At 40.8% G+C, this 27,176-nt stretch overlaps 1 protein-coding gene across 1 annotated transcript in view; it reads right to left on the bottom strand.

The window, feature by feature from the left end:
• The window catches only part of TCP11L1 (t-complex 11, testis-specific-like 1), a 32,778-nt gene that overhangs the window by 4,647 nt on the left and 955 nt on the right, over nucleotides 1-27,176 (bottom strand). The window contains exons 2-7 of the mRNA XM_006883738.1: nucleotides 17,055-17,187; nucleotides 14,692-14,812; nucleotides 13,393-13,613; nucleotides 10,150-10,286; nucleotides 7,417-7,613; nucleotides 351-532 (exon numbers count right to left, since the gene is read on the bottom strand). Of these exons, the coding sequence (XP_006883800.1) occupies nucleotides 351-532; nucleotides 7,417-7,613; nucleotides 10,150-10,286; nucleotides 13,393-13,613; nucleotides 14,692-14,812; nucleotides 17,055-17,187 (991 nt within the window). The remainder of the gene's footprint in view (nucleotides 1-350; nucleotides 533-7,416; nucleotides 7,614-10,149; nucleotides 10,287-13,392; nucleotides 13,614-14,691; nucleotides 14,813-17,054; nucleotides 17,188-27,176) is intronic.

Here is a 27,176-nt window from a genome sequence, read left to right as displayed (position 1 = left end):
CATCTTATAACACTTTTCATTTCATTTCCCTGTGTGTGTAATGATGTGCGTGTGCGCTCACAGAGGAAAACACGTTTCTTATTGTGGGTCCCGATTTCAAATATTACAAGCCTAGACGCCTTGCTAACCCCAGCACTGACTCTAGCTTTGATCTGCTGAATTAATTCTGTGGTACTCACCTAGTGAACAGACAAGTTTGAGTGTAAGGTTTCTTCTAGGTTCACAGAAAGGGTCCCCGACCCTCCCAATTCTACCTTACAACGGGAGACCTTCACCCAGTCGGGTCGCGGCCACCCACTGCCTCCCACACAACCATTTCCAAGTCCACCCTGCGACCCTCAGCCACTTACGGCAGATGCATGTCTGTCAGCAGAACCTTGACAATCATCTTGAGTTTCTCTGCAAAGTTGGCTTGGCTGACAATTCCGGGGGCCACCATGCTGAACGTGACCAGCAGCACAGCCCCCAGGATGGTGAGTTGCTCCAGCTCCAGCTGGAGCTCTTGGAAGCGGGACTGATCCATCAGGACTGTCTGGAATGAAGAAGAGCCATCACTGAGTTGTGGATCCGAGCGGCCAGCAGGAGGCAGGGCAGCCACAGCACTGCCACAAGCCTTCCCAGTTTCTGCTAAGATTGTCTTAGAGACATTCCAGAGCAGTAAGAGCTGTGCGTGAATAAACCACCTTAGAGTTCCTCTTTCATTAGAAAGCAAGCATACTGCACGCATCTGAGAGCAAATCTGGGTTGCCTCCCTGAATAGCAGGAGGAGTACATCCAAGTTTCTTCAACATCTAACCCTATGCAGAACAAGGATTCCTCCTTCTATCAGCAGTTTTAAAGATGATCGTGTATGTAATGTGGTTGGCAAAGCCAACACCCCACAAATAAGAGTTAAACTATTAGGAGGAGTCACAAGTGGGTAAGCGCTCAACCACTGGCTCAAAGGTTAGCAGTTCAAACCTGCCCAGCAGCACCTCACAAGACAGGCCTGAGGACCTGCTTCTGAAAGGCCCAGCCTTGAAAACCCTGAGGAGCACAGTTATACTGAGACACACAAGGTCACCATGTGCCAAAATCAACCTCACAGCAACTAACAACTGCAACATATAATTTTTGTTATTATGCACCATTCAGTTGCTCGTGACTCATAACGACTCTATGTACAATAACTCTGAAACCTAACCTATCCTGAGCCAACCTGTCTCTGTCTCTGACACACCTACCCTCATGACTCCAGTCACTAAATCAATCCATCTCATCAAGGGTCTTCCTCTCTTTTGCTGTCTCTCCACCCTTCCAGGCATCCAAGGACTGATCCCTCCTCACAACATGTCCAAAGTATGGCAGACGAAGGCTCAGAATCCTTGCCTCCAAGGAGCAGCCTGAGTTCACCCTCTCCAGGATGAACCTGTTTGTTCTCCTGGCAGTCCATAGTATGTACATTCAACACTCTTCTCCAGCACCACAGGTCAAAGGCCTCAATTCTCTTTCTAATGTCCCTAGTCACTGTTTAGCTTTCTGATGCATAGCAAGCAACTGTGAAGACTATGGCCTGGATAAGGCACACCTTAGTCTTCAGACTGATGTTACTGCTCTTCAGTACTCTGGAGAGGACCCTGAGAGCAGACTTTCCCAATGCAACTTTTTTTTCTGTCTTTTGATTTCCTGGCTGCTGGTACCAAGGGTGCTGACTGTGGAGCCAAGCAAACTAAAGCTGTTAACAGTCTCAATCTCTTTATCATCTATTGTAAGGGAAAGAACACCCATATACCCAGCTAGGACAGCCTGTTCCATCCCACTTTGGTCAATACTGTCCAAGTTTTAAAACTCAAAGTCTTAAGTCCTGGGAGGAGGCTGGACTGGTGGAGACCACGGGGAATTGTGTTGTGGCTTGGAGCAAGAAAGATGGGCAATCTCCTTCTGTGCAATTTACAGCTTCAGAAACCCAATGGAAGATCAACTCTGAGTTAAGTGTGACTCAAGAGCAGGGAGCTGAAATTTTTTAGTGCTGAGAACTTCAGCTGGTCAACCTATACAGATCATTTAAGGGAAAGAGGAGAACACTTCTTCTGAGCAGACACTATACTTAACTTATCTAGGTAGCTCCCTCAGCATCTGGAACAAAAGAGACTCTCAATAACTGGTAAATGAATAAACAGAAAGCGAATTAAATAACAAGGATAAAATGTGGGAATGACAGAAAACAAGGAAGAGCTACTTTACAAAGTAGCCAATGAGAGAGTTTCCATGGCTGCTTTTTCCATGTTGCTATTCACTCCAGGAAGACATTTCTCGATGCTACCATACCAAGTGATTGAAAAGACCACGACCTGAATCAGGTGCACCTTAATCTTCAAACTGACATCAATGCTCTTCAGTATGTTGGAGAGGACTCTGACAGTGGCCCTAAACAATTCATCTTAACTGATGACTGCTCGTACAAAGGGTAAAGATTGTGGACCCAAGTAAGATGAAATCACTGACAGTTTAAATTCTTTGTCTATTTATTATGGTGCTGCCTATTGGCCAAGTGGTAAAGACCTTTGTTTTCTTGATGATGTTGTTGTTGTTGTTGTTATGTGCTGTCGAGTTGCTTGCGACTCATAGCAACCCTATGTACAACAGCCCTAAACTGTGCTCTGTACTGTAGCAATCACACTGTCTCTGATACACCCATCCCAATTACCCCAGTCACTCATAGAGGGCCTTCCCCTCCTGCGCTGTCCCTCCACTTTACCAAGCATGATGTCCCTCTCCAATGACCGGTCCCTACTTACAACATGTCCAAAGTATGTTAGACAGAGCCTCGGAATCCTTGCCTCCAAGGAGCCGCCCAGTTTGACCCTTCCTAGGATAAATCTGTTTGTTTTCCTAGCAGTCCATGGTATATTCAGTACTCTTCTCCAGCACCACAGCTCAAAGGCATCAATTCTTCTTCTACCCTCCCTAGTCATTGTCCAACTCTCTGATGCATAACAAGTGATTGCAAAGACCATGGCCTGTATCAGATGCACCTTAGTCTTCAGAGAGACACCATTGCTCTTCAGTGCTTTGGAGAGGTCCCTAACAGCAGACTTTCCCATGGCAATACATCTTTTAATTTCCTGGCTACTGGTGCCAAGAGTGTTGACTGTGGAGCCAAGCAAACTAAAGTTGTGAACAATCTCAATCTCTTCACCATCCATCCTGATGCTGCCAATTGGCCCAATGGTGAGAATCTTTGTCTTCTTGACATTGAGCATCAATCCATATTGGAGGCTGCAGTCCTTGACCCTCTGCAGCAAGCGCTTCAGGTCCTCCTAGTCTTTTCAATCACGTGCTATGTATCTAAGAGCTGGGCAATGAATAAAGATGAAAGAAGAATTGATGCCTTTAAGTTATGGTGTTGAAGAAGAGTACTGAATATTCCACAGACTGCCAAAAATAAAACAACTATGTCTTGGAAAATGTGCAGCCAGACTGCTCTTTGGAGGCAAGGATGGTGAAGCTTTGTCTCTCATACTTTGGACATGTTGCTAGGAGAGGTTATTCCTTAGAAAGGTGAAGGGTCAGCAAAAGAGAGGAAGACCCCCAACAACATGGACTGACAGAGTGACTACAGCAATGGGCTCAAGTGTATCAGAGATCGTGAGAACAGCACAGGATAGGACAAGATTCAGGTCTGTTGTTCAAAGGGTTGCTATGAGTCATACTCAACTTGACAGCACCTAATAATAAGAAAAACAACAATCATGCCAACGAACTCTTCTGGCTTACTGGTAGAGAACTGCACTGACAATGCAAAGGTATGTGGTTTGAATCCATCAGCGACTCTGTGGGGAAAGGATGGGCAATCTCCTTTTGGGGGATTAACTGCCCTTGAAAACTCACTGCAGGATCAGATATGGGTCAGTTCTGACTTGACAATACACAATAACCACCACCATGCCAAAGTGTGGGGTGAGGATAAGAGAAGAGCAATGGCTGAAGGGCTGATTCAAGTACTCACAGGTTAATCAAATGATCCCAAGGCTTCATTTGCTGTAAGAAATATATATCAAACCAAAACAACTATGAGATATCATCCCACCCCAGTGAGACTAGCAAAATTTAACAGAACAGCAAGCAACAAATGCTGGCGAAGCTGTGGAAAACCTGGAACCCTTATTCACTGTTGGTGGAAGTGTAAAATGGTGCAACCACTGTGGAAGGCAGTATGGTGCTTTCTCAAATAGTTGCACATAGAGATACCATTTGACCCATCAATTCCACTACTGGGAATATACCCTAAAGAGACCATAACCAACATCCAAGCAGATATAAGCACATCCATTTTTATCGCAGCTTTGTTCACAATAGCAAGGACTTGGAAACAACCTAAGTGCCCATCAACAAATGAATGGATAGAGAAGCTGTGGTATATTCACACAGTGGAATATTATGCTGCATTGAAAAACAGGAATTCATGAAATATTATTCAAAATGGGTGACCCTGGAGGACATATGCTGAGTGAAATATGTCAGTCACAATGGGACAAATACTGCATGGTGCCACTGTTGTAAAACAGGACTGACATTGGAATTGTGGGGAGACTGAGAAAGATGGGTTCAATAATGTATACTGCATTGAAACAGATAAGGGAGAAAACTGTTTAAAAAGGGTATGTGATTAGGTATTATTGCCATGACAGGAGTCCAGAATGAAGGCTGCATAGTGGAGTTGACCTGAGGGGAAGGATTATAAAACAATGGGGGAACTTTTCTTTTACTTTTCAAAGAGAAGAGTGTACTGGGGGGAAGAATGGACAGGGAGAAAAGTGCAACAATAAATGAATGGAAATCCAAAGTCTCTGTAAATTTTCATTAAAATTAATTTTAAAAAATGATAAAAAAATAAAGAAATGACAAAAAAAGAGAAATATATATCAAACCGAGACATTGACAATTTGAGATCTTAACCCAGCATGCTTCTGAAGAAGCTAAAAACAAATTCTGAAGATTGAAAACCCTCTGTTGCTGATAAGTCTGCTGAGAAAGGTATATTTGTTTTATTATTAGTCTTTTTCATTTCACTTCTTTCCCAGGCAGTGTTCTTGCTTTCTCAAATTCTAACCTCTTCAAAGGACACAGTCCTTGAGATTGGGGTGCAACAGACTTCCAAGATCAACCTGAACAGCAGACATCTGTCCCCGGAAAAAGAACATCTTCCCCCAGCTGAAAACTTTTAGAGAAAAATAACAACCTGAGAGTTGCCCCTCAGGAGAGAAATGCCATTAGTCAGAAAGAAGCATGAGCACTTCCTTTCAATGGCTCCCTTGTGACCTCTTAGATCTTCCTCTTACCAAAACAGAGAACTCAAGAAATGAAACTTCTTGAATGTAAAAATAAGGAAACTTGGTTTTGAGGCTGATATTTAGAGAAGCAGCAGGATTTGAGGCTACAGAAGCCTGTGTGCCCTCAAAAAAGTGAGGCAGCTATGGTGGTGGTTTCTACCCACTAAGACAAGTCAGACATCACGCACCAAACAGGGGACTCCCTTGTTAGTCACCTGCTTAAAGGAATACTACAGCTAGAAGTGATGACTATGAAAAGCACGAAAAGGAAAATCTGCACCTCAGCATGGAGAAGAAAGAAATTTCTCTTGATAATGGAAAAGCGCCACAGCTTTTGTGGTTGTGGTTTTAATCAAGATGAGTTAAATGGAAGAAAAGTGCCCACCACACGGCGAGATGCTCAGACATGGCCAGGAGCATCCAAAGACGATGCAGCTGCTATGAGAAACAGTCTGAGGGTTCTTCAAAGTTAAACACAGAGCTACTACATTCCACTCCCATATATACCAAAGAGAATGGGAAACACTGTCACACAAAAACCTGTACAGGAATGTTCACAGCAGCATTACTTATTAAAGCCTAGAAACAGAGGGGAAAAAAGAAAATGTCCATCAGCTGTTGCATAGATAAATTAAAATGGGACATGTCCATACAAGTGATTATTTTCCGGGTATAAAAAATACTGGTAATGCTACAATGTAGGAGCCTTAGTGGCCCTCGGCGGCTAACTGAGAAGGCCAGAAGTTCAAATCTACCAGCTCCCAAGTCCTATGGGCAGTTCTACTCTTTCCTCCTATGTAAGGTCACTCTGAGCCAGAACTAATATAATGGTTGTTGTTGTGATGTGCCGTCGAGTCATTTGCGACTCATAGCGACCCTATGTACAACAGCCCTAAACCCTGCTCTGTCCTGTGCCAATTGCACTGTCTCTGACACACCCATCCCGATTACCCCAGTCACTGAATCAATCCACCTCATAGAGCGTCTTCCCCTCCTGTGCTGCCCCTCCACCCTACCAAGCATGATGTCCCTCTCCAAGGACCTGTCTCTCCTTACAACATGTCCAAAGTATGTCAGATGAAGCCCCAGAATCCTTGCCTCCAAGAAGCAGCCTGGTTTAACCCTCTCTAGGTTGAATCTGTTTGTTTTCTTGGCAGTCCATGGGACATTCAATACTCTTCCCCAGCACCACAGCTCAAAGGCGTCAATTCTCCTTCTATCCTCCTTAGTCATTGTCCAACTCTCTGATGCAGAACAAGCGATTGCAAAAACCATGGCCTGTATCAGGCGGACCTTAGTCTCCAGAGAGACACCGTTGCTCTTGAGTACTTTAGAGAGGTCCTTAACAGCAGACTTTCCCATCGCAATATGTTTATTTCCTGGCTGCTGGTGCCAAGAGTGTTGACCGTGGAGCCAAGCAAACTGAAGATTTGAACAATCTCAATCTCTTCGCCATCCATCCTGATGCTACCGATTGGTCCAGTGGTGAGAATCTGGTATGCATAGGAATCAGATCGATTACATCTGCGGAAAAAAATGCTGGGGAAGCTCACTATCAGCTGTGAAAACTAGGCCAGGAGCTGATTGTGGAACAGACCACCAACTACTCATATGCAAGTTCAAGCTGAAGTTGAGGAAAATTAAACCAAATCCACAGGAGCCAAAATATGACTTTAATTTCATCCCACCTGATATAATGGAGACAAGTTTTTATAACGCCACCTATCATAGATAAGTCTTGAAGACAGGGAATGTGACAGGAGCCAAACACATGACACCATTTATATGAAGTGTCCACAACAAGCAGAAACTCAGACTAATGAGTGGATTTGGGGCTGCGAGGGGCTGGGGGAAGGGGCCTAGCGAGTGACTGCTAAGGGACAGAGGGTTTCTTCTTGAGATAACGACCATGTTCTGGAAACAGTGATGGTAACGGCTGTAGCACTTTGCAAATATTCTAAAAACAACTGGATTCTAAGTGTGAAAAGAGTATAACTGATGATATGTAGATTATATCTTAAAGCTGATATATTAAAAACAAAACAAAACAAAAGCTCAGCAGTACAAAAGAAAATCAGCAGTTGTAATGCTCAGAGGCACTTACTTCAGGGAAAGGTCTCTGGAGGTGATCCCATTTCAGAAGCTTGAGGTAAGCATGATTCTGGACAGCGACGGGACTCAGCATGGCAAAGTCCTCAGAGCCAGCAGCCCCTCCCCCTGCTGGTAAGGTGTTTTTATACTTCTGACTCATAAGTTCATCTGAGGCTTCTTCTAGCCACTGGGTGACAAAGTCCAAGGCATCTGTGAAAAAATAAGACTACAAACATTAATATGACACTTTGGAGGTCTGTTTCCTGGAATTAGTTTAGGGAAGATCACCCAAGTAAAGTATAAATTGTGAACTTTAAAATCAAATAGAACGAGATGATCCTGTTTTGTGCTGCTGAGTCAGAACCGATACACAGTTGACCTCCAGGGGGTCATCAGCGGCTGGAGGACACTGTTTTTCTCCCTTGGAGCAGCTGGTAGATTCAAACTGTCCATCTTTGGGTTGGCAGTGCAATTCTTTAGCCCCTGGGCGACCAGAACTCCCTAGATGATTACAGCATGGTATAATCTCTCTGAATATATGATTCTTAATAGAAAGAAATTTGCACACACAATGCTCACCTCAAAGGCCGTCTTGAAGATTAAATAAGATAATGCATATTAAGCACTACCTAGAGTCATGAACTATTAAAAGACAAATCCGTCCTTGATGAAGTGTAACCACAGTGCTCCTTACAAGCAATGAGAGTGAAACTTCACCTCCCATAATTGGGACATGTGTTAGATGGGGCCCTGCCTTGGAAAAAGACATCAGGCTTGGAAAGGTAGAAGGTCAATGAATGAGTGGAAAATCCTCAAGATGGACTGACCCCAGGATTGTGACAATGGGTGGGAGCATATCGGAGACATGAGGATGGGGCAGGACAGCGAAAAGTTCCCATCTGTTCACAGGGCTGCTATTAGCTGTAGTCAATCTGACAGTACCTAACAACAACTCAAGACTTGCCACGAGCCAGATGGTTAATAGATACTAGTCCTCTCCCAACCTGACCACTTCATGACATGTGATACCTCAGGTTGTAAGATGGCAAAAATTCTTGCTCAGAGATGGATGGCATGTGTTTCCCTGGGTAAAGGATCCACTGTACTGGAGCGGAGGCTTTTTCCTTGACTAGATCTTAATCTGGGTCCAGCCTGGTTTACTTTCTGCCTTACAGGAAGTGAGCACTGTCACGTGTTAGATATACTTTACATGGCTCTTGGAGCACTGTCCTGGTGAGACCCTGAGGTACTTTTAATCTGCCATCATGATCCCTAAACTTTTCCAAGCTGAGAAAACCATGAGGGACTCTGAGGGACACAACAATATGATGCTCTTGTCCTCATTATTGCAGAGAAAATTGCCTCTGCTGGTGAAGTCCTGCCTCCTTAAAACAATGCATGGACCAGGGTCACGGCTGCAGCCTCCTTTCACTGCTGCAAGAGGCTGCATGTGCCGGCTGCCAGCCCACTGGCTCTCCGTTTGGCTCTCTCTTTTAACTCTTTGCAAACAGCATTCTCTGTAACTCCACAGTTTTGGGAAATCTTGGCTTTTATTCTGTGAGTAAGTGTGAGGCTCTAACCATTCTACTCCAGTACCCTGGATTCTGGTACTTGGCTCTCTCCTAAGACTCTTCAGCTCATAAAACTGAAGACTTACTTCTCCCAAGAGGATGTAATGGTTGCAATTGTGAGCTGTCTGGTCAATAAATTCTGATTTTAAAATAATACGTAAGATTTGTTTTCACATGTATGAAACAGGGTTTAAAAAGTGTGTCTTCATGTGGTTCAAACTCACCAGATGCTCTGCTGGAGAAGGAGGGGCAATCTCCTCTTGTGTCAGTTGGATCCAACTCAACAGTACATAACAACAACAAAAAAAGTATGCCTTCCCCACAGGCTTACTATGTGTGAAGAAAACGCAATAAATTACATACAATAATCCTGAAGGCTTCAGGAACTGGGATGTATTAGTTGTTCTCCTGCTCAGGAACTACCACTTGTCCTCTGGTCTTTGCAGCCTGCCTCCTGACCTCTAGCACATTTACCACCTCTCGGTATGAGGCTGGAGGAACCAACTGCTCAGACTATCATTTTCATCTTGAGACCAGCAAAGGTACAGGCTTAAAGGGCATTTATAATCTCAATTATCCCAGAAGACAACAAATGTCCCAGAACATTAGAGGTTAATGGAGAGGCCAAAGCGAATCCTAGAAAACCAACTGGGACTGTTCTCCTGCAGTCATTTGAGAAGGTCATACAAAGCGAGGCTCTTTCTTGGGTGTGAAGCCAGAGGATTTATGGACACAAACAAGCCAAGTGAGATTTCCTGCTCAACAGCACACGGAGAAGAAAAGGGAATTAAACTTGGGCACAATGAGCTTGTTCTGTTTCTAACACCAAGATCAAGAATTGTATTTACCTCAAATTGTGCTTACATTAAAAACTTATTTAGTTAAACAAACAAAAAAAAAAACCCACAATACAACACTAAACCATTTTGTTTTGTACTTCATTCATTTTCAATTGTACGTTCATATGCTAACTCACACACTTCTCCTTATGTCAATTCTGTTTCCTTTCCAACTCTAGATATATTCCAAAGTTTTGTGTTTTCACTTCTTCAAATTACACTACTGGCATGCTCAAATACGACTTTTGTTTCTAAAAAAGCAACAACCATTATGCACTAAGCCATAGTAACTAAACTGAAAAACCACCACCAATAAAAGAGTGCCATTAAACATACTTGGCTGCTTCTCCAAATACTCTTGAAACTTCTTCCTTTCATAATCAACTGAATGCTGCATGAGATGTGGCCGAATGCTCGTGATAGCAAAGTTTAGCATGTCCACTTTCATTAGATCTAACACAGAAAATATTTCCCTGAAAGGAAAAAAGTAAACAGCTTTAGACCCAGGCACTTATAAAGTATGATTTTAAAAGGATGAAGTAAGCTGATTTGAGAGACGTCCTCTTATTTTAGAAAGGGTAGCAAGAAAAGTTAGAAAGGTCATGAGAAAAAGTATAAACCACGAACTTAAGAATACATATAAATTTAAATAAGAATACATAGAAATTTAAATGTTTTAATCACTCCCTTCAAAGAACCACAATCCCCTTCCTCCCTCTCACCCCTTGCCCACTGCCATTCTGTCCCTTGAACTCATTCCCTGGCACAAAACATCATCATCTGTTCACAAGAAAACAGAGTTAAGCAGTTAACCAAAAGCCTAGTTCTCAGGCCTATGTTATCATAAATATTCTCTAAATAAACATAGCCACAATCACATACATTTAAAAATAAATATTCAGAATGAAAAGAACTTATTTGAGCTATATATCCATTAATAAAATTGTTGATCCATTAATAAAATTGTTGTTGTTGTGTAGCATCTTATAGCTGGCCCTCCAGTGAGTTTTCAGAGGCAGAGTCAGAACCAGCCCATAGCTGACCCTCCGGCTAGTTTTCAGAGGCAGTATATCAAACAGGAAGAGAATGTCCACCTTCCTCCAGCAGAGCAGCTGGTAGATTCAAACCATGCACCTTTGTGTAGGCAGTGCAACTCCTTATCAAATGTCTTGTGTCTCAGTTGTATTGTTTATGCAGAATTTCCACATTCTGAGGAGGTAGGCATGGCCATAAGAGTGAAGTTATCACAGTATCTATTATGAAACCTCAGATGTTGCTGCTGTTTTTGTTGTTAGATGCCATTGAGTCAAGTATGATTCACAGGGATCCTATGAACAAAAGATCTGAACCCTGTTATATCCTGTGTCATCCTCACATTTCCTGACACAAGAGTTCATTGCAACAGTCACCGTGTCAGTCCACCTGATTGAAGGTCTTCTCCTTGGCCAATCCTCCACCCTTTCCAGCATCATGTCCCTCTTCAAGGAAAAGTTGCTCCTAGCAACATGCCCAAAGTATGTGAGGCAAAGCCTCATCATTCTTGACCCCAAAGAGCACCACTCTCTCCAAGATACATGTTTGCTCTTTTGGCTATCTGCGGGATGTTCAGTGATTTTCTCCAATACCACAGCTCAAAGGTATTAATTCTTTTTTGTCATCCTTATTCATTGTCCAGCTCTCAGATTCATAGCAAGTGATCAGAAAGACTATAGCCTGAATCAGATGCACATTAGTCCTCAAACTGACATCATTACTCTTCAATAATTTGGAGAGGTCCTTAACTGCAGATTTTCCTAGGGCAATGCATCTCCTTATTTCCTGACTGCTGGTACCAAGAGTGTTAATTGTGGATCCAAGCAAGATGAAGCTGTTGACAATTTCAGTCTCCTTTCTGTCCAGTGGTAAGCACACTTGTTTTCTTGACATTGAGATGCAATTCATACTGAAGATGCAATCCAACCTCAGCTAGTTCACAGTAAATAATGTGCTTATACTGTATTCATTTACTCTGGCTGCTATAACAAAGTACCATACACTGTGTGGCCTATAGGAGAGAACTGACTGTCTCAATGCAAAGGCAGTACACTTTCAGGGTGCCAGTCAGTCACCTTTCCTAGGAAGGCTCTAGGGGAAGACCTTTTTTTTGTCATTCCATGCTCTGGTTGCCCCAGGCATCACTTGCAGCTTCAGCAGAACTCAACAGCAATTTTCCCTCAGTTTCTTTCTATCTCTGGGTCTCCTCCTTTCATGTAAAGATACCACTCACACTGGATAAGGATTTGTCCTTCTCCTGTCTGACCTTGGGGAGCTCTGGTGGCATCATCTGTAGGCAGTTACAGTGCTAATCAAAAGGTGGTGCCTCTCTGGCGCCATGGAAGAAAGACGGGAAATCCTCTCCTGTGTGATTTACAGCCTCCTGAAAAACCCGCTGAAAGGTCAGCTGTGAGACAGTTCCAACTTGAGTTTTGAGTTATTTGACTTATAGTATGAAGCTCTGGTAGCCTAGATACAAAAGGCTGCACTGTAATCTCAAAGGCATGTGGTTCGAGTCCCCAGCTACTCTGGGGGGAAAGATGGACAATCTCCTCTTATGTGATTAACTACTTCTAAAAATCTGCTGGAGGGTCAGCTATAGGTCAGTTCAATTTGATGGTTCACAACAACTTCTTCTAAAAGCAAAGAGCAAGGAGAAATGAGTGTCGGTGTTTTACTACCTCAAGGAAACCATACAAATACAGGTTTCCTCTTCGTTATCTGAAAGCAGAGAGAATTCTAGTGGTCTAGTGAGTTGTGCTGACGACCCTAAGGCAGATAGTTCAAATCCATTTTCCTGGGTGACTTACGACCTCTGAAAACTCACTGGAGGCTCAGCTATGAGTCAGTTCCAATTCGATGGCAATGAGTTTGCGGGGTTTTTCCCCAGTATGATCTAATGTGAACTCGTAACACCTAAAGTTCACATTCACAAGTACGGAATATTAGGAAATGAGTATTATCTTTTCCAGGGATAGAATGTAATCCACAAAAATACATGCACTATTAAAAAAAAACATGCATACACACTCAGGTATATCTAAAAAGGAAAAGCAAATATAAAATGCTAAAGACTAGTGAAATCTTGTGGCAGATATTATATTGGTTATACTGCTTTGAAACTTTCCTGTAGGTTTAGAATTTTTCAAAATAAAAAATTAGGAGGGAGGCAAAAAGAAGCTAAGAAGTATAGGTTAAAACTATAATTGTGATTGCATTTGAGTGTTAAAATTATGCATTAAGTTTTTCTTCTTTATACATTTCTGTATTTTACAAAACATCTGGATTTTCCTAATTTATTTTTTAAACATGAGGAAGTCTAAATGTGAATGCAGACAATACATTTCAGGTGTTCAGGGCTGGACTAAGGGGGCTTTGGTGGTACAGGGGTCCAAATTCAAACATACCAGCAAAAAGCTGGCAAATTGTACCTGTAAAGATTCCAGTGTTGGAAACACAATTGAGCAGTTAGCGCTGCTCTGACCTATGAAGTCACATGAGTCAGAATGAACAGGATGCGTGCCAGCTAGCAGCACAGTTCCCCACCTGAACAGAGGCACGATTTCCTTAATGTCGTTTAGTTTCTTAACTTCTTCATCTCGAACAGGAGCACACAATGTTCCCATCATGCTAATAATAAATTCTGCCACCTTGGAAATGTCTAAGGCCCCATTCTCTGCTTCCTGCTTGATCAAGTCCAGATCCAAGACCTCGGTTATCTGGTTTCTCAGTCTAGTGTGACCAGGCAGCAAGAAAGATAAGAGTGTCTACAAGAGAGCAGAATTACATTTCATCCAAGTTTCTAAAAGAGACACCATTTTTTATTACACAAAAAGGATTTTACAACTATTTAAGTAAGCGTTGAGCAATAGCGACTGCAATCTTACACATGTTTTAATCTCATATTCCACAAGGTAACATTAAAACAGAAGTGTTTACAAATATTTCAGAATAGTTATCTAAGCTATCTTCCATTTAAACTGTAGGTAGCAATCAACTGGATACAAAATAAACAAATTTTGAAAGATGAGAAATGAAAACCTTATTTATTAATGTGAATGTGTAAGCCAACCACAGATGCCAAAGCCTCGGAGACATCTTTTCTTAAGATACTCCTGCTAAAACCATTGCAAACAATCTGTCCTTACCAAATACTTTCTTTATCTCTCAGACTAAAGAACGGATATATAGTATAGACATTATAAATTTACCATGTCTGTACCAGTTTCATGCTATTAAATAATGTACCTTTTGATTTTTGATTATTTGTATTATTCAAATAATTCAGTTCTTGAAATCTTGGTCTGTTTTTAATTTATAAGAGCAATAATCATGGCTTAATTGTTTTAGGTCAAACATTCTTCTAAGCAGAATAGCACTGGTCTCTCCATTTGTTGTACAGAGGTAACTTGTGGCTGCTGTGATGTTGTGTCAAATGTGATAATGGTTACCCATGGTGGAGAGTGGTGAAGCTCCCTGATTGAAACAAGCTTAGAAGCAGGACTGGCATTCACTTCTGAAAGAACTTGCCTCCAGAAACTCTATGAACTTGGAGAAACGATGAAAGTTATACAAATGTTCAGGGTTTTTGTTCATAGGGTCACTATGAGCTGTCTATGACTCGAGGACACTTAACAACAACAAACAACAGTCATGATTCAAAATGGAAAAAAAGAAGAAATAGGAAATTCCAAAGGCACCAATATAAAAATTAAACAAACAAAAACCCCTCTTAAATCCAAATTCCCACCAGTAATTAAACAGAGAGGTTGAGAAAATACTTCCAGCATGTCAGAAAATGGCTATTATTCGCTCTGCTAAGTAAGGAACTGCTCTTTGACTCACCTCTTTGATCTCTCCCACCAGTTTGATGGCATGGTTATATTTTGGGGGGTCTTCCTCTAGCTGGGCACTCAAACAATCCCAAAAAGCTTTATGTACAATATCCTTTACTTTCTTCTTCAAGCTGCAGAAACACAGTCGAGGTAGAGGGGAAGATAAAGAATGAGAGAAGAGAAGAGAGTGAGAGGCAACATATCGGAACCTCCAGTTACTTTCAAAAGCACAAAGCTCTGGGGGGAAAAGCACAAATCCCATGGGTTTAAGAATGAAAAGAAAAGATTTCTCATACATACGTAAATCAATGGTATACCATATTTTTAGTTAATGGGTTCCCCCCAATAACTGTCTCTAAAGAGAATAATTTTCAATTACAGTAGCCATTTGCCTCACTATCAGTGTATAACTGTCAGAAAAGAAAGAATACTGAAGTGGGGGAGGGGAAATTTTTTTAAAACAAAAGAATATTGAAATAGCCAGAATTCTTTTCCAGTCCCCTAATATTAGTAAATTCCCTATGATATTTATGAGTAAATAGGTTAAGAAGTCAATTTAGCAAGTATACAGGTTGAAGGACATGTGATATTTGGGAGGATCAACCAGGTACTAAACGCTAACTACATACATATATACACACACACACATATATATAGATATACACAGATATGTACATATATGTGTGTGTGTGTGTGTATATATAATATATAACTTTTAAATAAAGATTTAGTAGGAGTAAAATTCTTCATTGTTAATGTGGAAAAGCAGGCCTGCTATTTAGAGACAGTGATCTCTGTCTCGCCCCCCTTTCCTCTCTTGCCTAGACACTGGTATATGAAGGATGGCAGCAGTTATTTTGTAATTATGAAGGAAAACACAAGCAGGTCACAGAAATATCACTTCAGAGTCTTGCTATCCATGAACTGCTGAAAAGGGCACCTAGGATAGTAGTAAAATCCCCAAAAGAAGAAAGTTTCAACACAAACTGACATATACACACCCGTGTGCAGCATTTTTTTAACCATGGGATAGAGCTGGAAGCTACCCAAGTACCTATCCACAGCAAACGATTAACACCATGGAGTATTAGGTAGCACTTAAAAACTATCGATAATTGTGAAATGATAATATGTAAAATTGATGGATTTAGGACAAATTATTATAAGTGACATAAGTTAGCTACAAAAGGACATTTATGACATAGGATCACTATAATAAAAAGCTGAGTAAAGCTTACACATACAATCAGTCTCAGAGGGTTGACAGTGATGGGAAGGAAGAACTAAAAGGGAAATTAATAAATATGAAGGGAAAGGCAACATATAACAAGGGCTGGGATGAATTAATTTAATTAATCAATGATAATTAACATGATAAAACAAAATGTCAATGAATGGCTACACAACAGTATTATTTATAAACTTTCACTCAAATAAAACTAAATAGTGATGACATTTCTACCATTAAAATGGACAATATTATTGTTATAATACATTTTTTAGAAGATAATCTTTAACAATCAATAGAGTTATCAATTCAATTCAATAGAATATGAGCCAGTTTCCAATGATGTGGAGCATCCTACTTAGTCTTCATCTTCAATCTGTTGGTTTATGTGCTCAGAAACCAACTATAGCACACTGTGCTGGTTACAAAAAAATGTTCTTCCCCCCTCCCCCCCCACAGGTGCCTGTTGGGGCCTGGGTTTCAGCTGTCCACACCACAGCAGTGGGCAACGAGCTTAAAGCCCCTGATGGCTCTGGGCGCTGACTCTCACCAGTGGCTATGGATGAAGTCACAGGCGATTTTCAGCCAGCGCCGGAAAAAAAAAATGTTCTAAAATAGGAAAATGATGTAAGGAAATACAAAACTGAGACAACTAAATTGTTAAGCAGGTGGAAAGATGTCAAGAAAGACTCCCAGGGAGATTTCTAGACCTTTAATTTACATTTTGAAGAAGCAGTGTTCTGAGATCTATCTTCACAATCTAGTAATTACTAACACTGTATAGAATTATGTTTTAGGCTCCGTCTAACATACTTTGGACATGTTGTAAGGAGAGACCAGTCCTTGGAGAGGGACAGCACAGGAGAGGAAGGCCCTCTATGAGGTGGATTGATTCAGTGACTGGGGTAATCAGGAAGGGTGTGTCAGAGGCAGTGCGACTGGCACAGGATAGAGCAGGGTTTAGGGCTGTTGTACACAGGGTCGCTATGAGTCACAAGCAACTCGATGGCACATAACAACAACAACAATAATATTGAAAGGCCAAATATATTTTAATATATTGGCATGAACTGAAGGAAAGAGTTCCAGAATGGGGAATGATAGTTTTCTTCTATTAAACAAGACAACTCCATTATCCTGGTTACCTGTTTTCTGGCAATTCAGCTGGTTTAATCTGAAAGTCTCCATTGACTACAATTTCATGGGCGAGAGCCATGTTGGCAACGCCTTTCGCTGTCTCCAGGAGTTCGTCTACTGTCACAAACTGAGGAGGAGTAGCTGTAACAAAACACAGTTTAAGAGTCTTGCATCTCTATATGAAAATTCCTATAAAAATAGAGAAAGCAAGTGATTCTGGTACAAGCTAATAATTTCAGGCATTAAAATGTTCTGGTAATTTCAAACAACAGCATTTACCTATTTCATACTAAATTTTTCTTTTAACTTGGAATCTTTTTTTTTAACTTGGAATCTTAAAAGCAGAAATTAACCCACAATACTCAAAGATCGTGTTCTTACTAAGACTCACCCGTTCACTGGCATCAAGGTCAGTTCCAACTCACAGCTGAGCCTCCACTGGACTCTGAGGTTATAAATCTTTTTCCCTCAGAGCCAGTGGTGAACTGGAAGCTTGCCCTTTGGATTAGCAGTGCGACTCTATAGAATATGCCAACAGGGATTCCTTTCCTGAGGCTCAAATTCATTGCCATCGAGTTGGAACCAACTTATAGCTGAGCCTCCACTGGGTCTCAGAGGCTGTAAATCCCAGGGGAGGAGAATATCCATTCTTCTCCCATGGAGCTGCTGGTGGATTTGAACCATGGCAGCACCTTCTGGTTAGCAGCACAACTCCCTACAACCTACAACAGTAGAATGTGATTACCATGTGGAAGTAGTGTGGGAGCGGAAAGTAGTATGTAAAGGCTTGCAAATTTTTGTGTGTTTTTAAGTTGCAGGCTATCATTTTCCCAATAAACTAAGGTTATTTTCTAATCCTTTTGCTCCAGCAGACCCTAAAACGTATTAAGGGATGAGGAGCTACATAAACAATGCTAAAACCACTAGTATTCTTTAGAACTTTCGGAACTGAGCGGAGTATGTGGCACAAGATTTACAGAATGCAGGTACATGAATCAGAAACTTCAAAGTTCCACTAATTTCTCCCTCTCCACTATGCAAGCCTTGTGTCTTTTACTTCTGTGTTCAACTGCTCCATACATAGTTTCCATACTTTTCTTTTGACAAAGTCTGTACATGAAAAATTCCCTCGTGTAAATAGTGCCAAGGGTATGAAGTGAAGGAATAAAGGGTAATTCTTACTCTTAAAAAGTCTGTAACGGGGGAGCTCTGGTGACCTAGTGACAAGAAGCTGCACTGCAATCCCAGAGATATGTGGTTCGAATCCACCAGATGCTTTGCCAGAGAAGGAGGGGCCATTTCCTCCAATTTGATGGTACACGCACAGAGAAAATAATAATTTTTTTTAAATTAAAAAAAAAACGGTCTGTAATGAAAAAAAAAAAAAGAAGTCTGTACTGGCCCTCATGTCTTAGCCTATATAAAATTCAAAGGAGGATTTCTTAAAGCAGATTGCTGGGTTCCATTTTATCGTTTCCCACTTGGCTAGTCTGGGGTTGGGCCCATGAATTTGCATCTTTAATAAGTCTCCACCTAATGCTGAAACAGTTGGTATCTCAAACTAAGAGAAACACTGGTCTAAGATGACTGTATAAATTTTATGTGACAGTAAGATCTGGGTATAAAATAAATTACTCTGTGGTTTGCATATATACAAAGAAAATGGAGCAGATCTCATTTTAATGGAAAGTTCTTTTCCTTCTTATTAAAGATTTGAAAAGCAGCATAATTTTTAAACTTTCACCCAGATACAAACACACATATATATTATTTTTCTTTTCTTTTGCTCACCAAAATAAGGAATCAAAGCTAAGAGTCAGTCATACTCTGTCTGATAAAAGTCTTTATTTGATCTTAAAAGGGGAAGTTGAAAAAGCATAAAATTCCTCTTCACAAAATTCTTCTCAGCATTTCTAGAGAATATTATTAAAATCACTAAATACAATTTTTTCATCAATTCTGATAAAAGATAACATCTAAAATCAAATATATCTTTACAATTCTCAATATTGTTAAGACGTCAAATTTCCATATCAATTAACAAATGAGATGAAATTCTAATAAAATTCATGTTGTTATTGTTGTTAGGTGCCGGCCATAAAGTTGACTCTGTCTCATAGCAATAATAAAAATCATAGTATTTTCCATTTTCCCTCTATTTCAATTATAAAAGTTTACAAAGCAAATTGATTTTTCATTCCATCATTTACACACATTTTGCTTCATAATATTAATTAGAATACTTACAGGTGCTGGAGAAGAGTCTTGAATATACATACCATGGACCACCAAGAAAACAAATAGGTCTGTCTAGGAGAGGGCAAAACTGCTCCATCTCACATACTTTGGGCACGTGGCCAAAAGGGGCCAGTCCTTGGAGAAGGACATCATGCTCAGAAGGGTGGAGACACAGCACAGGAGAGGAAGACCCAGGATGAGATGGATTGATATAGTGACTGGGATAATGGGGTAGGTATGTTGTTGGAGTCGGACTGGCTCAGGATAGGCCAGGCTCAGAGCTATGGTACATATGGTTGTAGGCAACTTGACAGCACATAACAACAACACAATGTAGCTTCACGTACGTTTTCTACTTCCTCCCCATGATTCTTATTACAAATTATCTCTCCATTCTATCCTTTCTTCTTGCCTTCTGAGCTTTAGCCCTGAGCAAATGATGCCCTCTTGATCATACATGGTTGATCATTCTAAGGAATGAGTACCACCTTTGTGTAACTGATCTTAAAAGACACTGTTTAGCTGAAAGTTGAATCAAAGGGCTAAATCTTATTCCAGGTGCGAAGGGTGAATAAGGACCATAATCTTAAACTTGTTCTTCAGTTCCTTTGGCTTAACATTAGATTGATGTTGGCCAAAAATAGAGAGTACCAGAGAAACATCTAACTGTGTTCCATTGAGTATGCAAAGACATTTGTGTGGATCGCAACAAATTGTGGCTAACCTACTCTGAGGAGAATGGGAATCCCAGAACACTTAATTGTGCCCATATGAAACCTGTACTTGGACCAGGATGCACAGTCAGTATAGGGCAAAGAAATACTGCACGGTTCAGAAGCAGGAAAGGTGTATGTCAGGGATGCATCCTATCTCCCTATCTTTTCCATCTATATGCAGAACAGGGCTTTATAAAGAGGAATATGGCATCAGAATTGGAGGAAGACTCAACAACCTGCATTATGTAGATGATACAACCTTGCTTACTGAAAATAAGGAGGACATGAGGCATATGTTGCAGAAGGTCAAGGACTGTAGTCTTCAACATGGATTGAAGCTCAACATCCACTGGACCAATTGGCAACTTCATGATAGACGGAGAAGAGACTGAAATAGTTAATCATTTCAGTATATTTGGTTTCACAATGAACACTTTGGCACCAGCAGTCAGGAAATCAAAAGACAAATTTCATTGTGAAAGTCTGCTGTCAGGGACCTCTCCAGAGTAATGAAGAGCTATGTCAGTCTGGAGACTAAGGTGCACCTGATACAGTCATGGTCTTTGCAATTACTTGCTATGCATCAGAAAGCTAGACAATGTCTAAGGACGACAAAGAAGAATAGATGCCTTTGAATTGTGGTTCTGGAGAAGAGTAGTGAGCACACTGTGGACTGGCAGGAGAACAAACAAGGCAGTCCTACAGAGGGTGAAACCAAGCTGCTCTCTGGAGGCAAGGATTTTTGAAGCTCCATCTCACATACTTTGGGCACAAGGCCTGGAGGGACCAGTCCTTGGAGAAGATTATCATGCTTGGAAGGGCGGAAGGACAGCAAAGGCAAGGAAGACCCAGTATGAGATGGACTGACTCAGTAACTAGAGAAGCAGGACTAGGTCTGTTGGAGACGATGAGATTGGCTCAGGATAGGGGAGGGTTCAGAGCTGTTGTACAAAGGGTCACTATGAGTTGCAAGTGACTTGGTGACACATAACAACAACAGAGCTGAAGAAAATCAAAACACATCCACAAGAACCAAAATATGATCTTGAAGCTATTCCATCTAAATTTCAAAATCATCTTAAGAATAGGTTTGAAGCATTGAATACCAATGATCAAAGACCAGATGAGTTGTGGGATGGTGTCAAGAATATCCATTAAGAGAGGAAGAGGTCATTACACAGACAAAGAAGAAAGAAAAAACTGAAATGGATGTCAGAAGAGACTCTGAAATTTGCACTAGAGTCGAGAAGCCATAACAAAGGGAAAACATGCCAAAGTGAAAGAGCTGAACAGAAGATTTCAAACGGCAGCTCAAGATAGCAAAGCAAAGTATTATAATGGAATGTGCAGAGAGCTAGAACTGAAGAATAAAAAGGAAATAACTCACTCTGTATGTCTAAAGGTGAGAGTACTGAAAACCAAATTTAAGCCTCTTGTTGCAATATTGAAAGATGCTATGAGTAATATATTGAATTGTGGTTCTGGAGAAGAGTAGTGAATATACTGTGGACTGGCAGGAGAACAAACAAGGCAGTCCTCCAGAGGGTGGAACCAAGTTGTTCTCTGGAGGCAAGGACTGAATGATCTAAAAGAAGATGGAGCAAATACACAGTCACTGTACCAAAAAGAACTAACTAACAATGAAAAATTTTAGGAAGTACCGTATGAGGAAGAGCCAATGGTAATGAAAGAGGAAGTGGAAGGTGCATTGAAGGCACTGGAAAAACAAAGTCCCAGGAATCAACTGGATACCAATTAACATGTTTCAATTAATAGATGCAGCCTTGGATGAACTCACCAGTCTATGCCAGGAAATCTAGAGGAAAGCGGTCTGGCCAATGGATTAAAGAGGTCCATATCTGTTCCCATTCCCAAGAAAGGTGACACAACAGAATGTAGAAACCACTGAACAGTATCATTAATATTACATACAAGCAAAATACAGCTGAAGATCATTAAAAAACAGCTAGAACAGTATACAGGTAGGGAACTTCCAGAAGTTCAAGCAGGATTTAGAAGAAGCCATGGCACCAGAAGTATCACTGCTGATAAGTAGAGGTTTAGTAAATACATATATATTTATATACTGATTATGAATTTTCTTCAAGCTGGTACTTTGTCACCGTGTATAAAAAAAATAGAACTACCACTATAGATATATTAAGAAGTGGGCATTATTAAACTCAAGTTCTTAACTCTTTAAAAAAAAAGTCAGACTGTCTCCATTGATTCTAAATTTTAATTTTTGTTTTGTAAAAATAACTTGACATCTTATTGTTGTTGTTAGGTGTTGTTGAATTGAGTACAACACATAGCGACCTAATGAACAAACACCTGAGCCCTGTGCTGTCCTTACAACTTCTGACGCCCTCGAGTCCACGACTGCAATAACTGTGTCAACCCACCTTATTGAGGGTCTTCTTCTTCTTTGTTGGCCCTCTACCTTTCCAAGCATGATATTCCTTTCCAAGGAATGAACAGTCTCTCCTAGAAACATTCAATGTATGTGAGATGAAGCTTTGTCATCCTTGCCTCCAAAAAGCACGCTGGCTGCACTTTCTCCTAGACATATTTTTTTGTTATTTTGGAAGACCAAGGGATATTCAATACTCTTCTCCAACATCACAGCTCAAAGGCATCGATTCTTCTGTTGTTATTAGGCAGCCTGAAGTCCAATTCATATCTACAACAGAATAGAATACTGCTCCGTCTTGCCTCTTTCTTACAACTGTTGTGGTGCTTGAGCCCACTGCTGGAGCCACTTGAATCCCTTGCTGAAGACATCTCATTGAGAGTCTCCTCTTTTTCAATGACCCTCCACTTCAATGAGTATGAATGATGTCTGGATCCAGACATGGTCCCTCCTGACAATGCCCAAAGTATGTGAGTCTTCTCATTCTCTTAAGTAGAATTTCTGGGTGCAATTTACATTTATGCAAACAATAGAAATATACCCAGCTCTCTCAAGAAATCTGCTGTATTTCAAAAATGCTATGCACCTGGATAGTTGATAAACAGATTACTGCTTCTACGCTTCCTAGTCATAAAACAGTGCACAGAGCATAGTAGAAAGAAATTAACCCTCCAGACCCTATTAAATGTAACGTTGGGCAAGTCACTTAACTCTTCCAAAGTCATCTTTCTCTACATGAAAAATGAAGATAATAAGACTGAAGAAATACTCTAATGAATGATAACCAAAAATACAAGTATACAAACAAATGCTGGCACGGTTGTGGAGAGACTGGAACTCTTATTCACTGCTGATGGGAATGTAAAATGGTAAAGCCACTATGGAAAGTAGCCTGGTACTGCCTCAAAAGTTGGAAAGAGAAATACTATTTGACCCAGTAATTCCACTACTGGGAATACACCCTAAAGAAACCAGAGCCATGACTCAAACAGATGTATGCACACCCATGTTTATTGCTGTGTTATTCACAATAGCAAAGAGATGGAAGCAACTCAAGTGCCCATCAACAACTGAATGGATAGAAAAATTATGGTACATTCACACGACAAGAGTATTATACAGTATTGAAAAACAATAAACTTGTGAAACATTACACAACATGCGGGAGGTTGAAGGACACTATGTTGAGTGAAATATCTCAGTCACAGAAAGACAAACACTGCATAACACTGATTTTATAAAACAGGACAGACATGGGGGTGTTGGGGAGAAAATGGGAAAAGAGTGGACAGATAACAAACACTACATTAGAAGAGATGAGGGGAAGAACTGCCCAAAAGGCATTACACATATGACAACCAACAATCTGGAACAAGGGGTGCATTGCAGGGCGGGCTGAGGAAGGGGAATAAGAAAATGTGCAACAATAAAAGAAAATGAAAAAAAGCAAGCCTACTGCCATCAACTGGATTCTGGCTCATACCGAGCAGAACTGAATTTCCCCATAGGATTTCTAAGTCTCTATGGAAGCAGACTGCTATAACTTTATCTTGCAGAGCACCTGGTGAGCAGCAGGCTTATGTGGGTCAAGTGATTAAAAAAAATAAAGCCACAGTCCTAAGATACGAGCAGAACGTGTTATATTGTTGTTGTTGTTATGTGCCATCGAGTTGCTTGCGACTCACAGCGACCCTGTGTACAACAGCCCTAAACTCCGCTCTGTCCTGTGCCAATCGCACTGTCTCTGACACTCCCATCCCAATTATCCCAGTCACTGAATCAATCCACCTCATAGAGGGCCTTCCCCTCCTGCGCTGTCCCTCCACCTTCCCAAGCATGATGTCCCTCTCCAAGGACCGGTCTCTTCTCACAACATGTCCAAAGTATGTTAGACGGAGCCTCAGAATCCTTGCCTCCAAGGAGCCACCCGGTTTAACCCTTTCCAGGACAAATCTCTTTGTTTTCCTAGAAGTCCATGGTATTCTCAATACTCTTCTCCAGCACCACAGCTCAAAGGCATCAATTCTCCTTCTATCCTCCTTGGTCACTGTCCAACTCTCTGATGCATAACAAGTGATTGCAAAGACCATGGCCTGTATCAGACGCACCTTAGTCTCCAGAGAGATACCATTGCTCTTCAGTACTTTGGAGAGGTCCCTAACAGCAGACTTTCCCATGGCAATGCGCCTTTTAATTTCCTGGCTGCTGGTGCCAAGACTGTTGACTAGAGAGCCAAGCAAACTAAAGCTGTGTACAATCTCAATCTCTTCACTATCCATCCTGATGCTGCCAATTGGTCCAGTGTTATAGAGCTACATATCTAGGAATTACTCATCACCTACTCATTATAGGGTTGTAAGATATTCTTTTTCAACTTGAAATGCTGCACTTCAGGAAAGATCTCTGTTGTTCATAGGTTGCTATGAGTCCTAGTTCACTCAATGGCACTTAACAACAAAAACAACAGGGTACTTTGTTTTAAGAATTCCTGAGTTCTAGGGATTTAATAAATTAGCATTTGTGGCACTGTGGGTTAAGCACTGGGGGGGAAATGCTAACTCAAAGGTCAGAGGTACGAGCCTACCAGCTGCTTCTGTAAACATATACAGCTTCTGGTGGGAATGTAAAATGCTGCAACCACTATGGAATGCAGTTTGGTGCGTCCTCAGAAAATCAGAAATATCATTTCAGCCAGCACTCTCACTACTAAGTCTATTCCCTACAGAAACAACAGCTGCAACAAGAACAGGCAGATATCTAACCATGTTCACTGACGCATTATTTACAGTAACAAAGAGAAACAACCCATATGTCTGTCAATGGATGAACAGATAAAAACATTATGGTACATGCACATAATGGAGAACTATGCAACACTAAAGAATTGACAAACACTGCATAACATTGATGCATCTAGTGGATGTTATGCTGAGTCAAAGAAGTCAGTCACAAAAGCACAAACACTATACAAGACCACTAACTTTAAAAGTTAGATATGGAGAAACTATACAGCTTTCTACATACATATTCAATCTATACCCTGAACAAATCATTTTAGAAGCTGGGTTATGTGAAGACCACTGTGGCATCAGAATTGGAAACTCAACAACTTGTGTTAAGCAGATGCCACAACATTGGTTCCAACAAGTGACGAGGATGTGAAGCACTTGCTGCAGAAGATCGAAGATTTCAGTCTTCATTATGAGTCACAACATTAAGAAAACAAAAATCCTCACCACTAGACCAATAGGCAACATCCTGACAGATGCGGGAAAGATTGAAGTGATCAACCTTTTCATTTTACATGGATTCACAATCGACACCCAACCCATGACTGTAGCAGACAAGAAATCAAAAGACATCTTTCAATTAGGAAAACCTGCTGTCAAGGACCTCATCAATGTGCTAAAGAGTCAAAAATTTAACTTCCAAAGACTTAGGGGCTCCTGATCCAAGCCATGGTATTTTCAATTGCTTCCTATGCACACGAAAGTTGGGCAATGATAAGGATGACAGAAGAACTGATGCCTTTAAATTATGGTGTTGTCCTCAAAGAACATAAAAAAATCTAAAGAAAGGTTTACACATAGAAAATATCATTGTTGGATACTTACTAGGGTTGGGAAGGAAGAGAAAGAAGTGAGTAAGCAAATTAATAGATAACAGATATATAATGCCGGGCAAAGGAAAAGGCAATATACAGTAAGAGAACGACCAGCATAATACTATTAAAGAACAGAGTGGCGCAAAGCAGCATAGAAAAATTAATGGAAATAAGAATTATAGGAAGGAGATGGGAAAGTGTGATTACATTTTAAGTATTGAAATTAATGTGACAGGACAAAATGTGTATGAATGGTTGAATTTGAAACCGTATGGGCAGTTCTACTCTGTCCTATGCAGTCCCAATGAGTCAGCACCAACGGGCAGCAGTGGTTTGTAACACAAACAAGAGTCCTGGAAGCACTACGGCTAAGTAATCAGCTGCTAACCAAGAGGTTGGAGGCTTGAATTTGCCCCCAAACTACCCAGAAAGGACTCTAATAAAGATGACAGCCTAGAAAACTCAAGGAGACAGTTCTGTTACATGTGGTTGCTATGAAATGAAATTGTACTTAACAAAAACAAAGTGATGCAGAGGTCCCTAAGTGCCACAAAAGGTTTGTGTTCAACTGATAAATAAACCTAAAAGTTTGTTAGTTCAACCCACTCAGTGCTACCAAAGGAGAAACAGCCTGGCCATTTGTTTCTGTAAACTTCAGTTCTATTCTATTACACATGGTATTGCCTCGAGTTAAGGGATCCAGCACCAATCAACAACAACCACACAACACAATGTAGTGAACAATATGGCAGGCTTCACCCCCTCCTTTGAACAGAATTTAGGTTGTAATAAGAGCCAGAAAAACCAGCCAGGTTACATATATATTTTTTTTTTTACCCTGGAGTTAACTTTGATACAATATAAAGCTAAACCTCTTAACTAAATTCTGTTACCATGCTTGTGTCCTATGAGAGAAAAGGAAAGCCTATAAAGTTAAACATGCCCTCTGGGGAGCCCAGCAAGCAAATTTTCTTCATATTAAAGATGAGAGAACAGAAGCTAAGCATACATATTGGTGACAAGGCCTAACATGTGCATTTAAACTACTTTATTAACAGCATGTTTCCACAAATACAACTGGACATAATAGTGTATTTATCAAAATCTATGTGAGAATAAACCACAATAGCACAGGGTCCACTACTGTTTGCTAAAGAAT

Source organism: Elephantulus edwardii, unplaced genomic scaffold (assembly GCF_000299155.1).
Source record: "Elephantulus edwardii isolate Elephantulus edwardi_28Jun2011 unplaced genomic scaffold, EleEdw1.0 scaffold00029, whole genome shotgun sequence".
Classification (NCBI taxonomy): domain Eukaryota; kingdom Metazoa; phylum Chordata; class Mammalia; order Macroscelidea; family Macroscelididae; genus Elephantulus; species Elephantulus edwardii.
The sequence above is the reverse complement of the archived record's forward strand: the minus strand, read 5'-3'. Positions and strand labels throughout refer to the sequence as shown.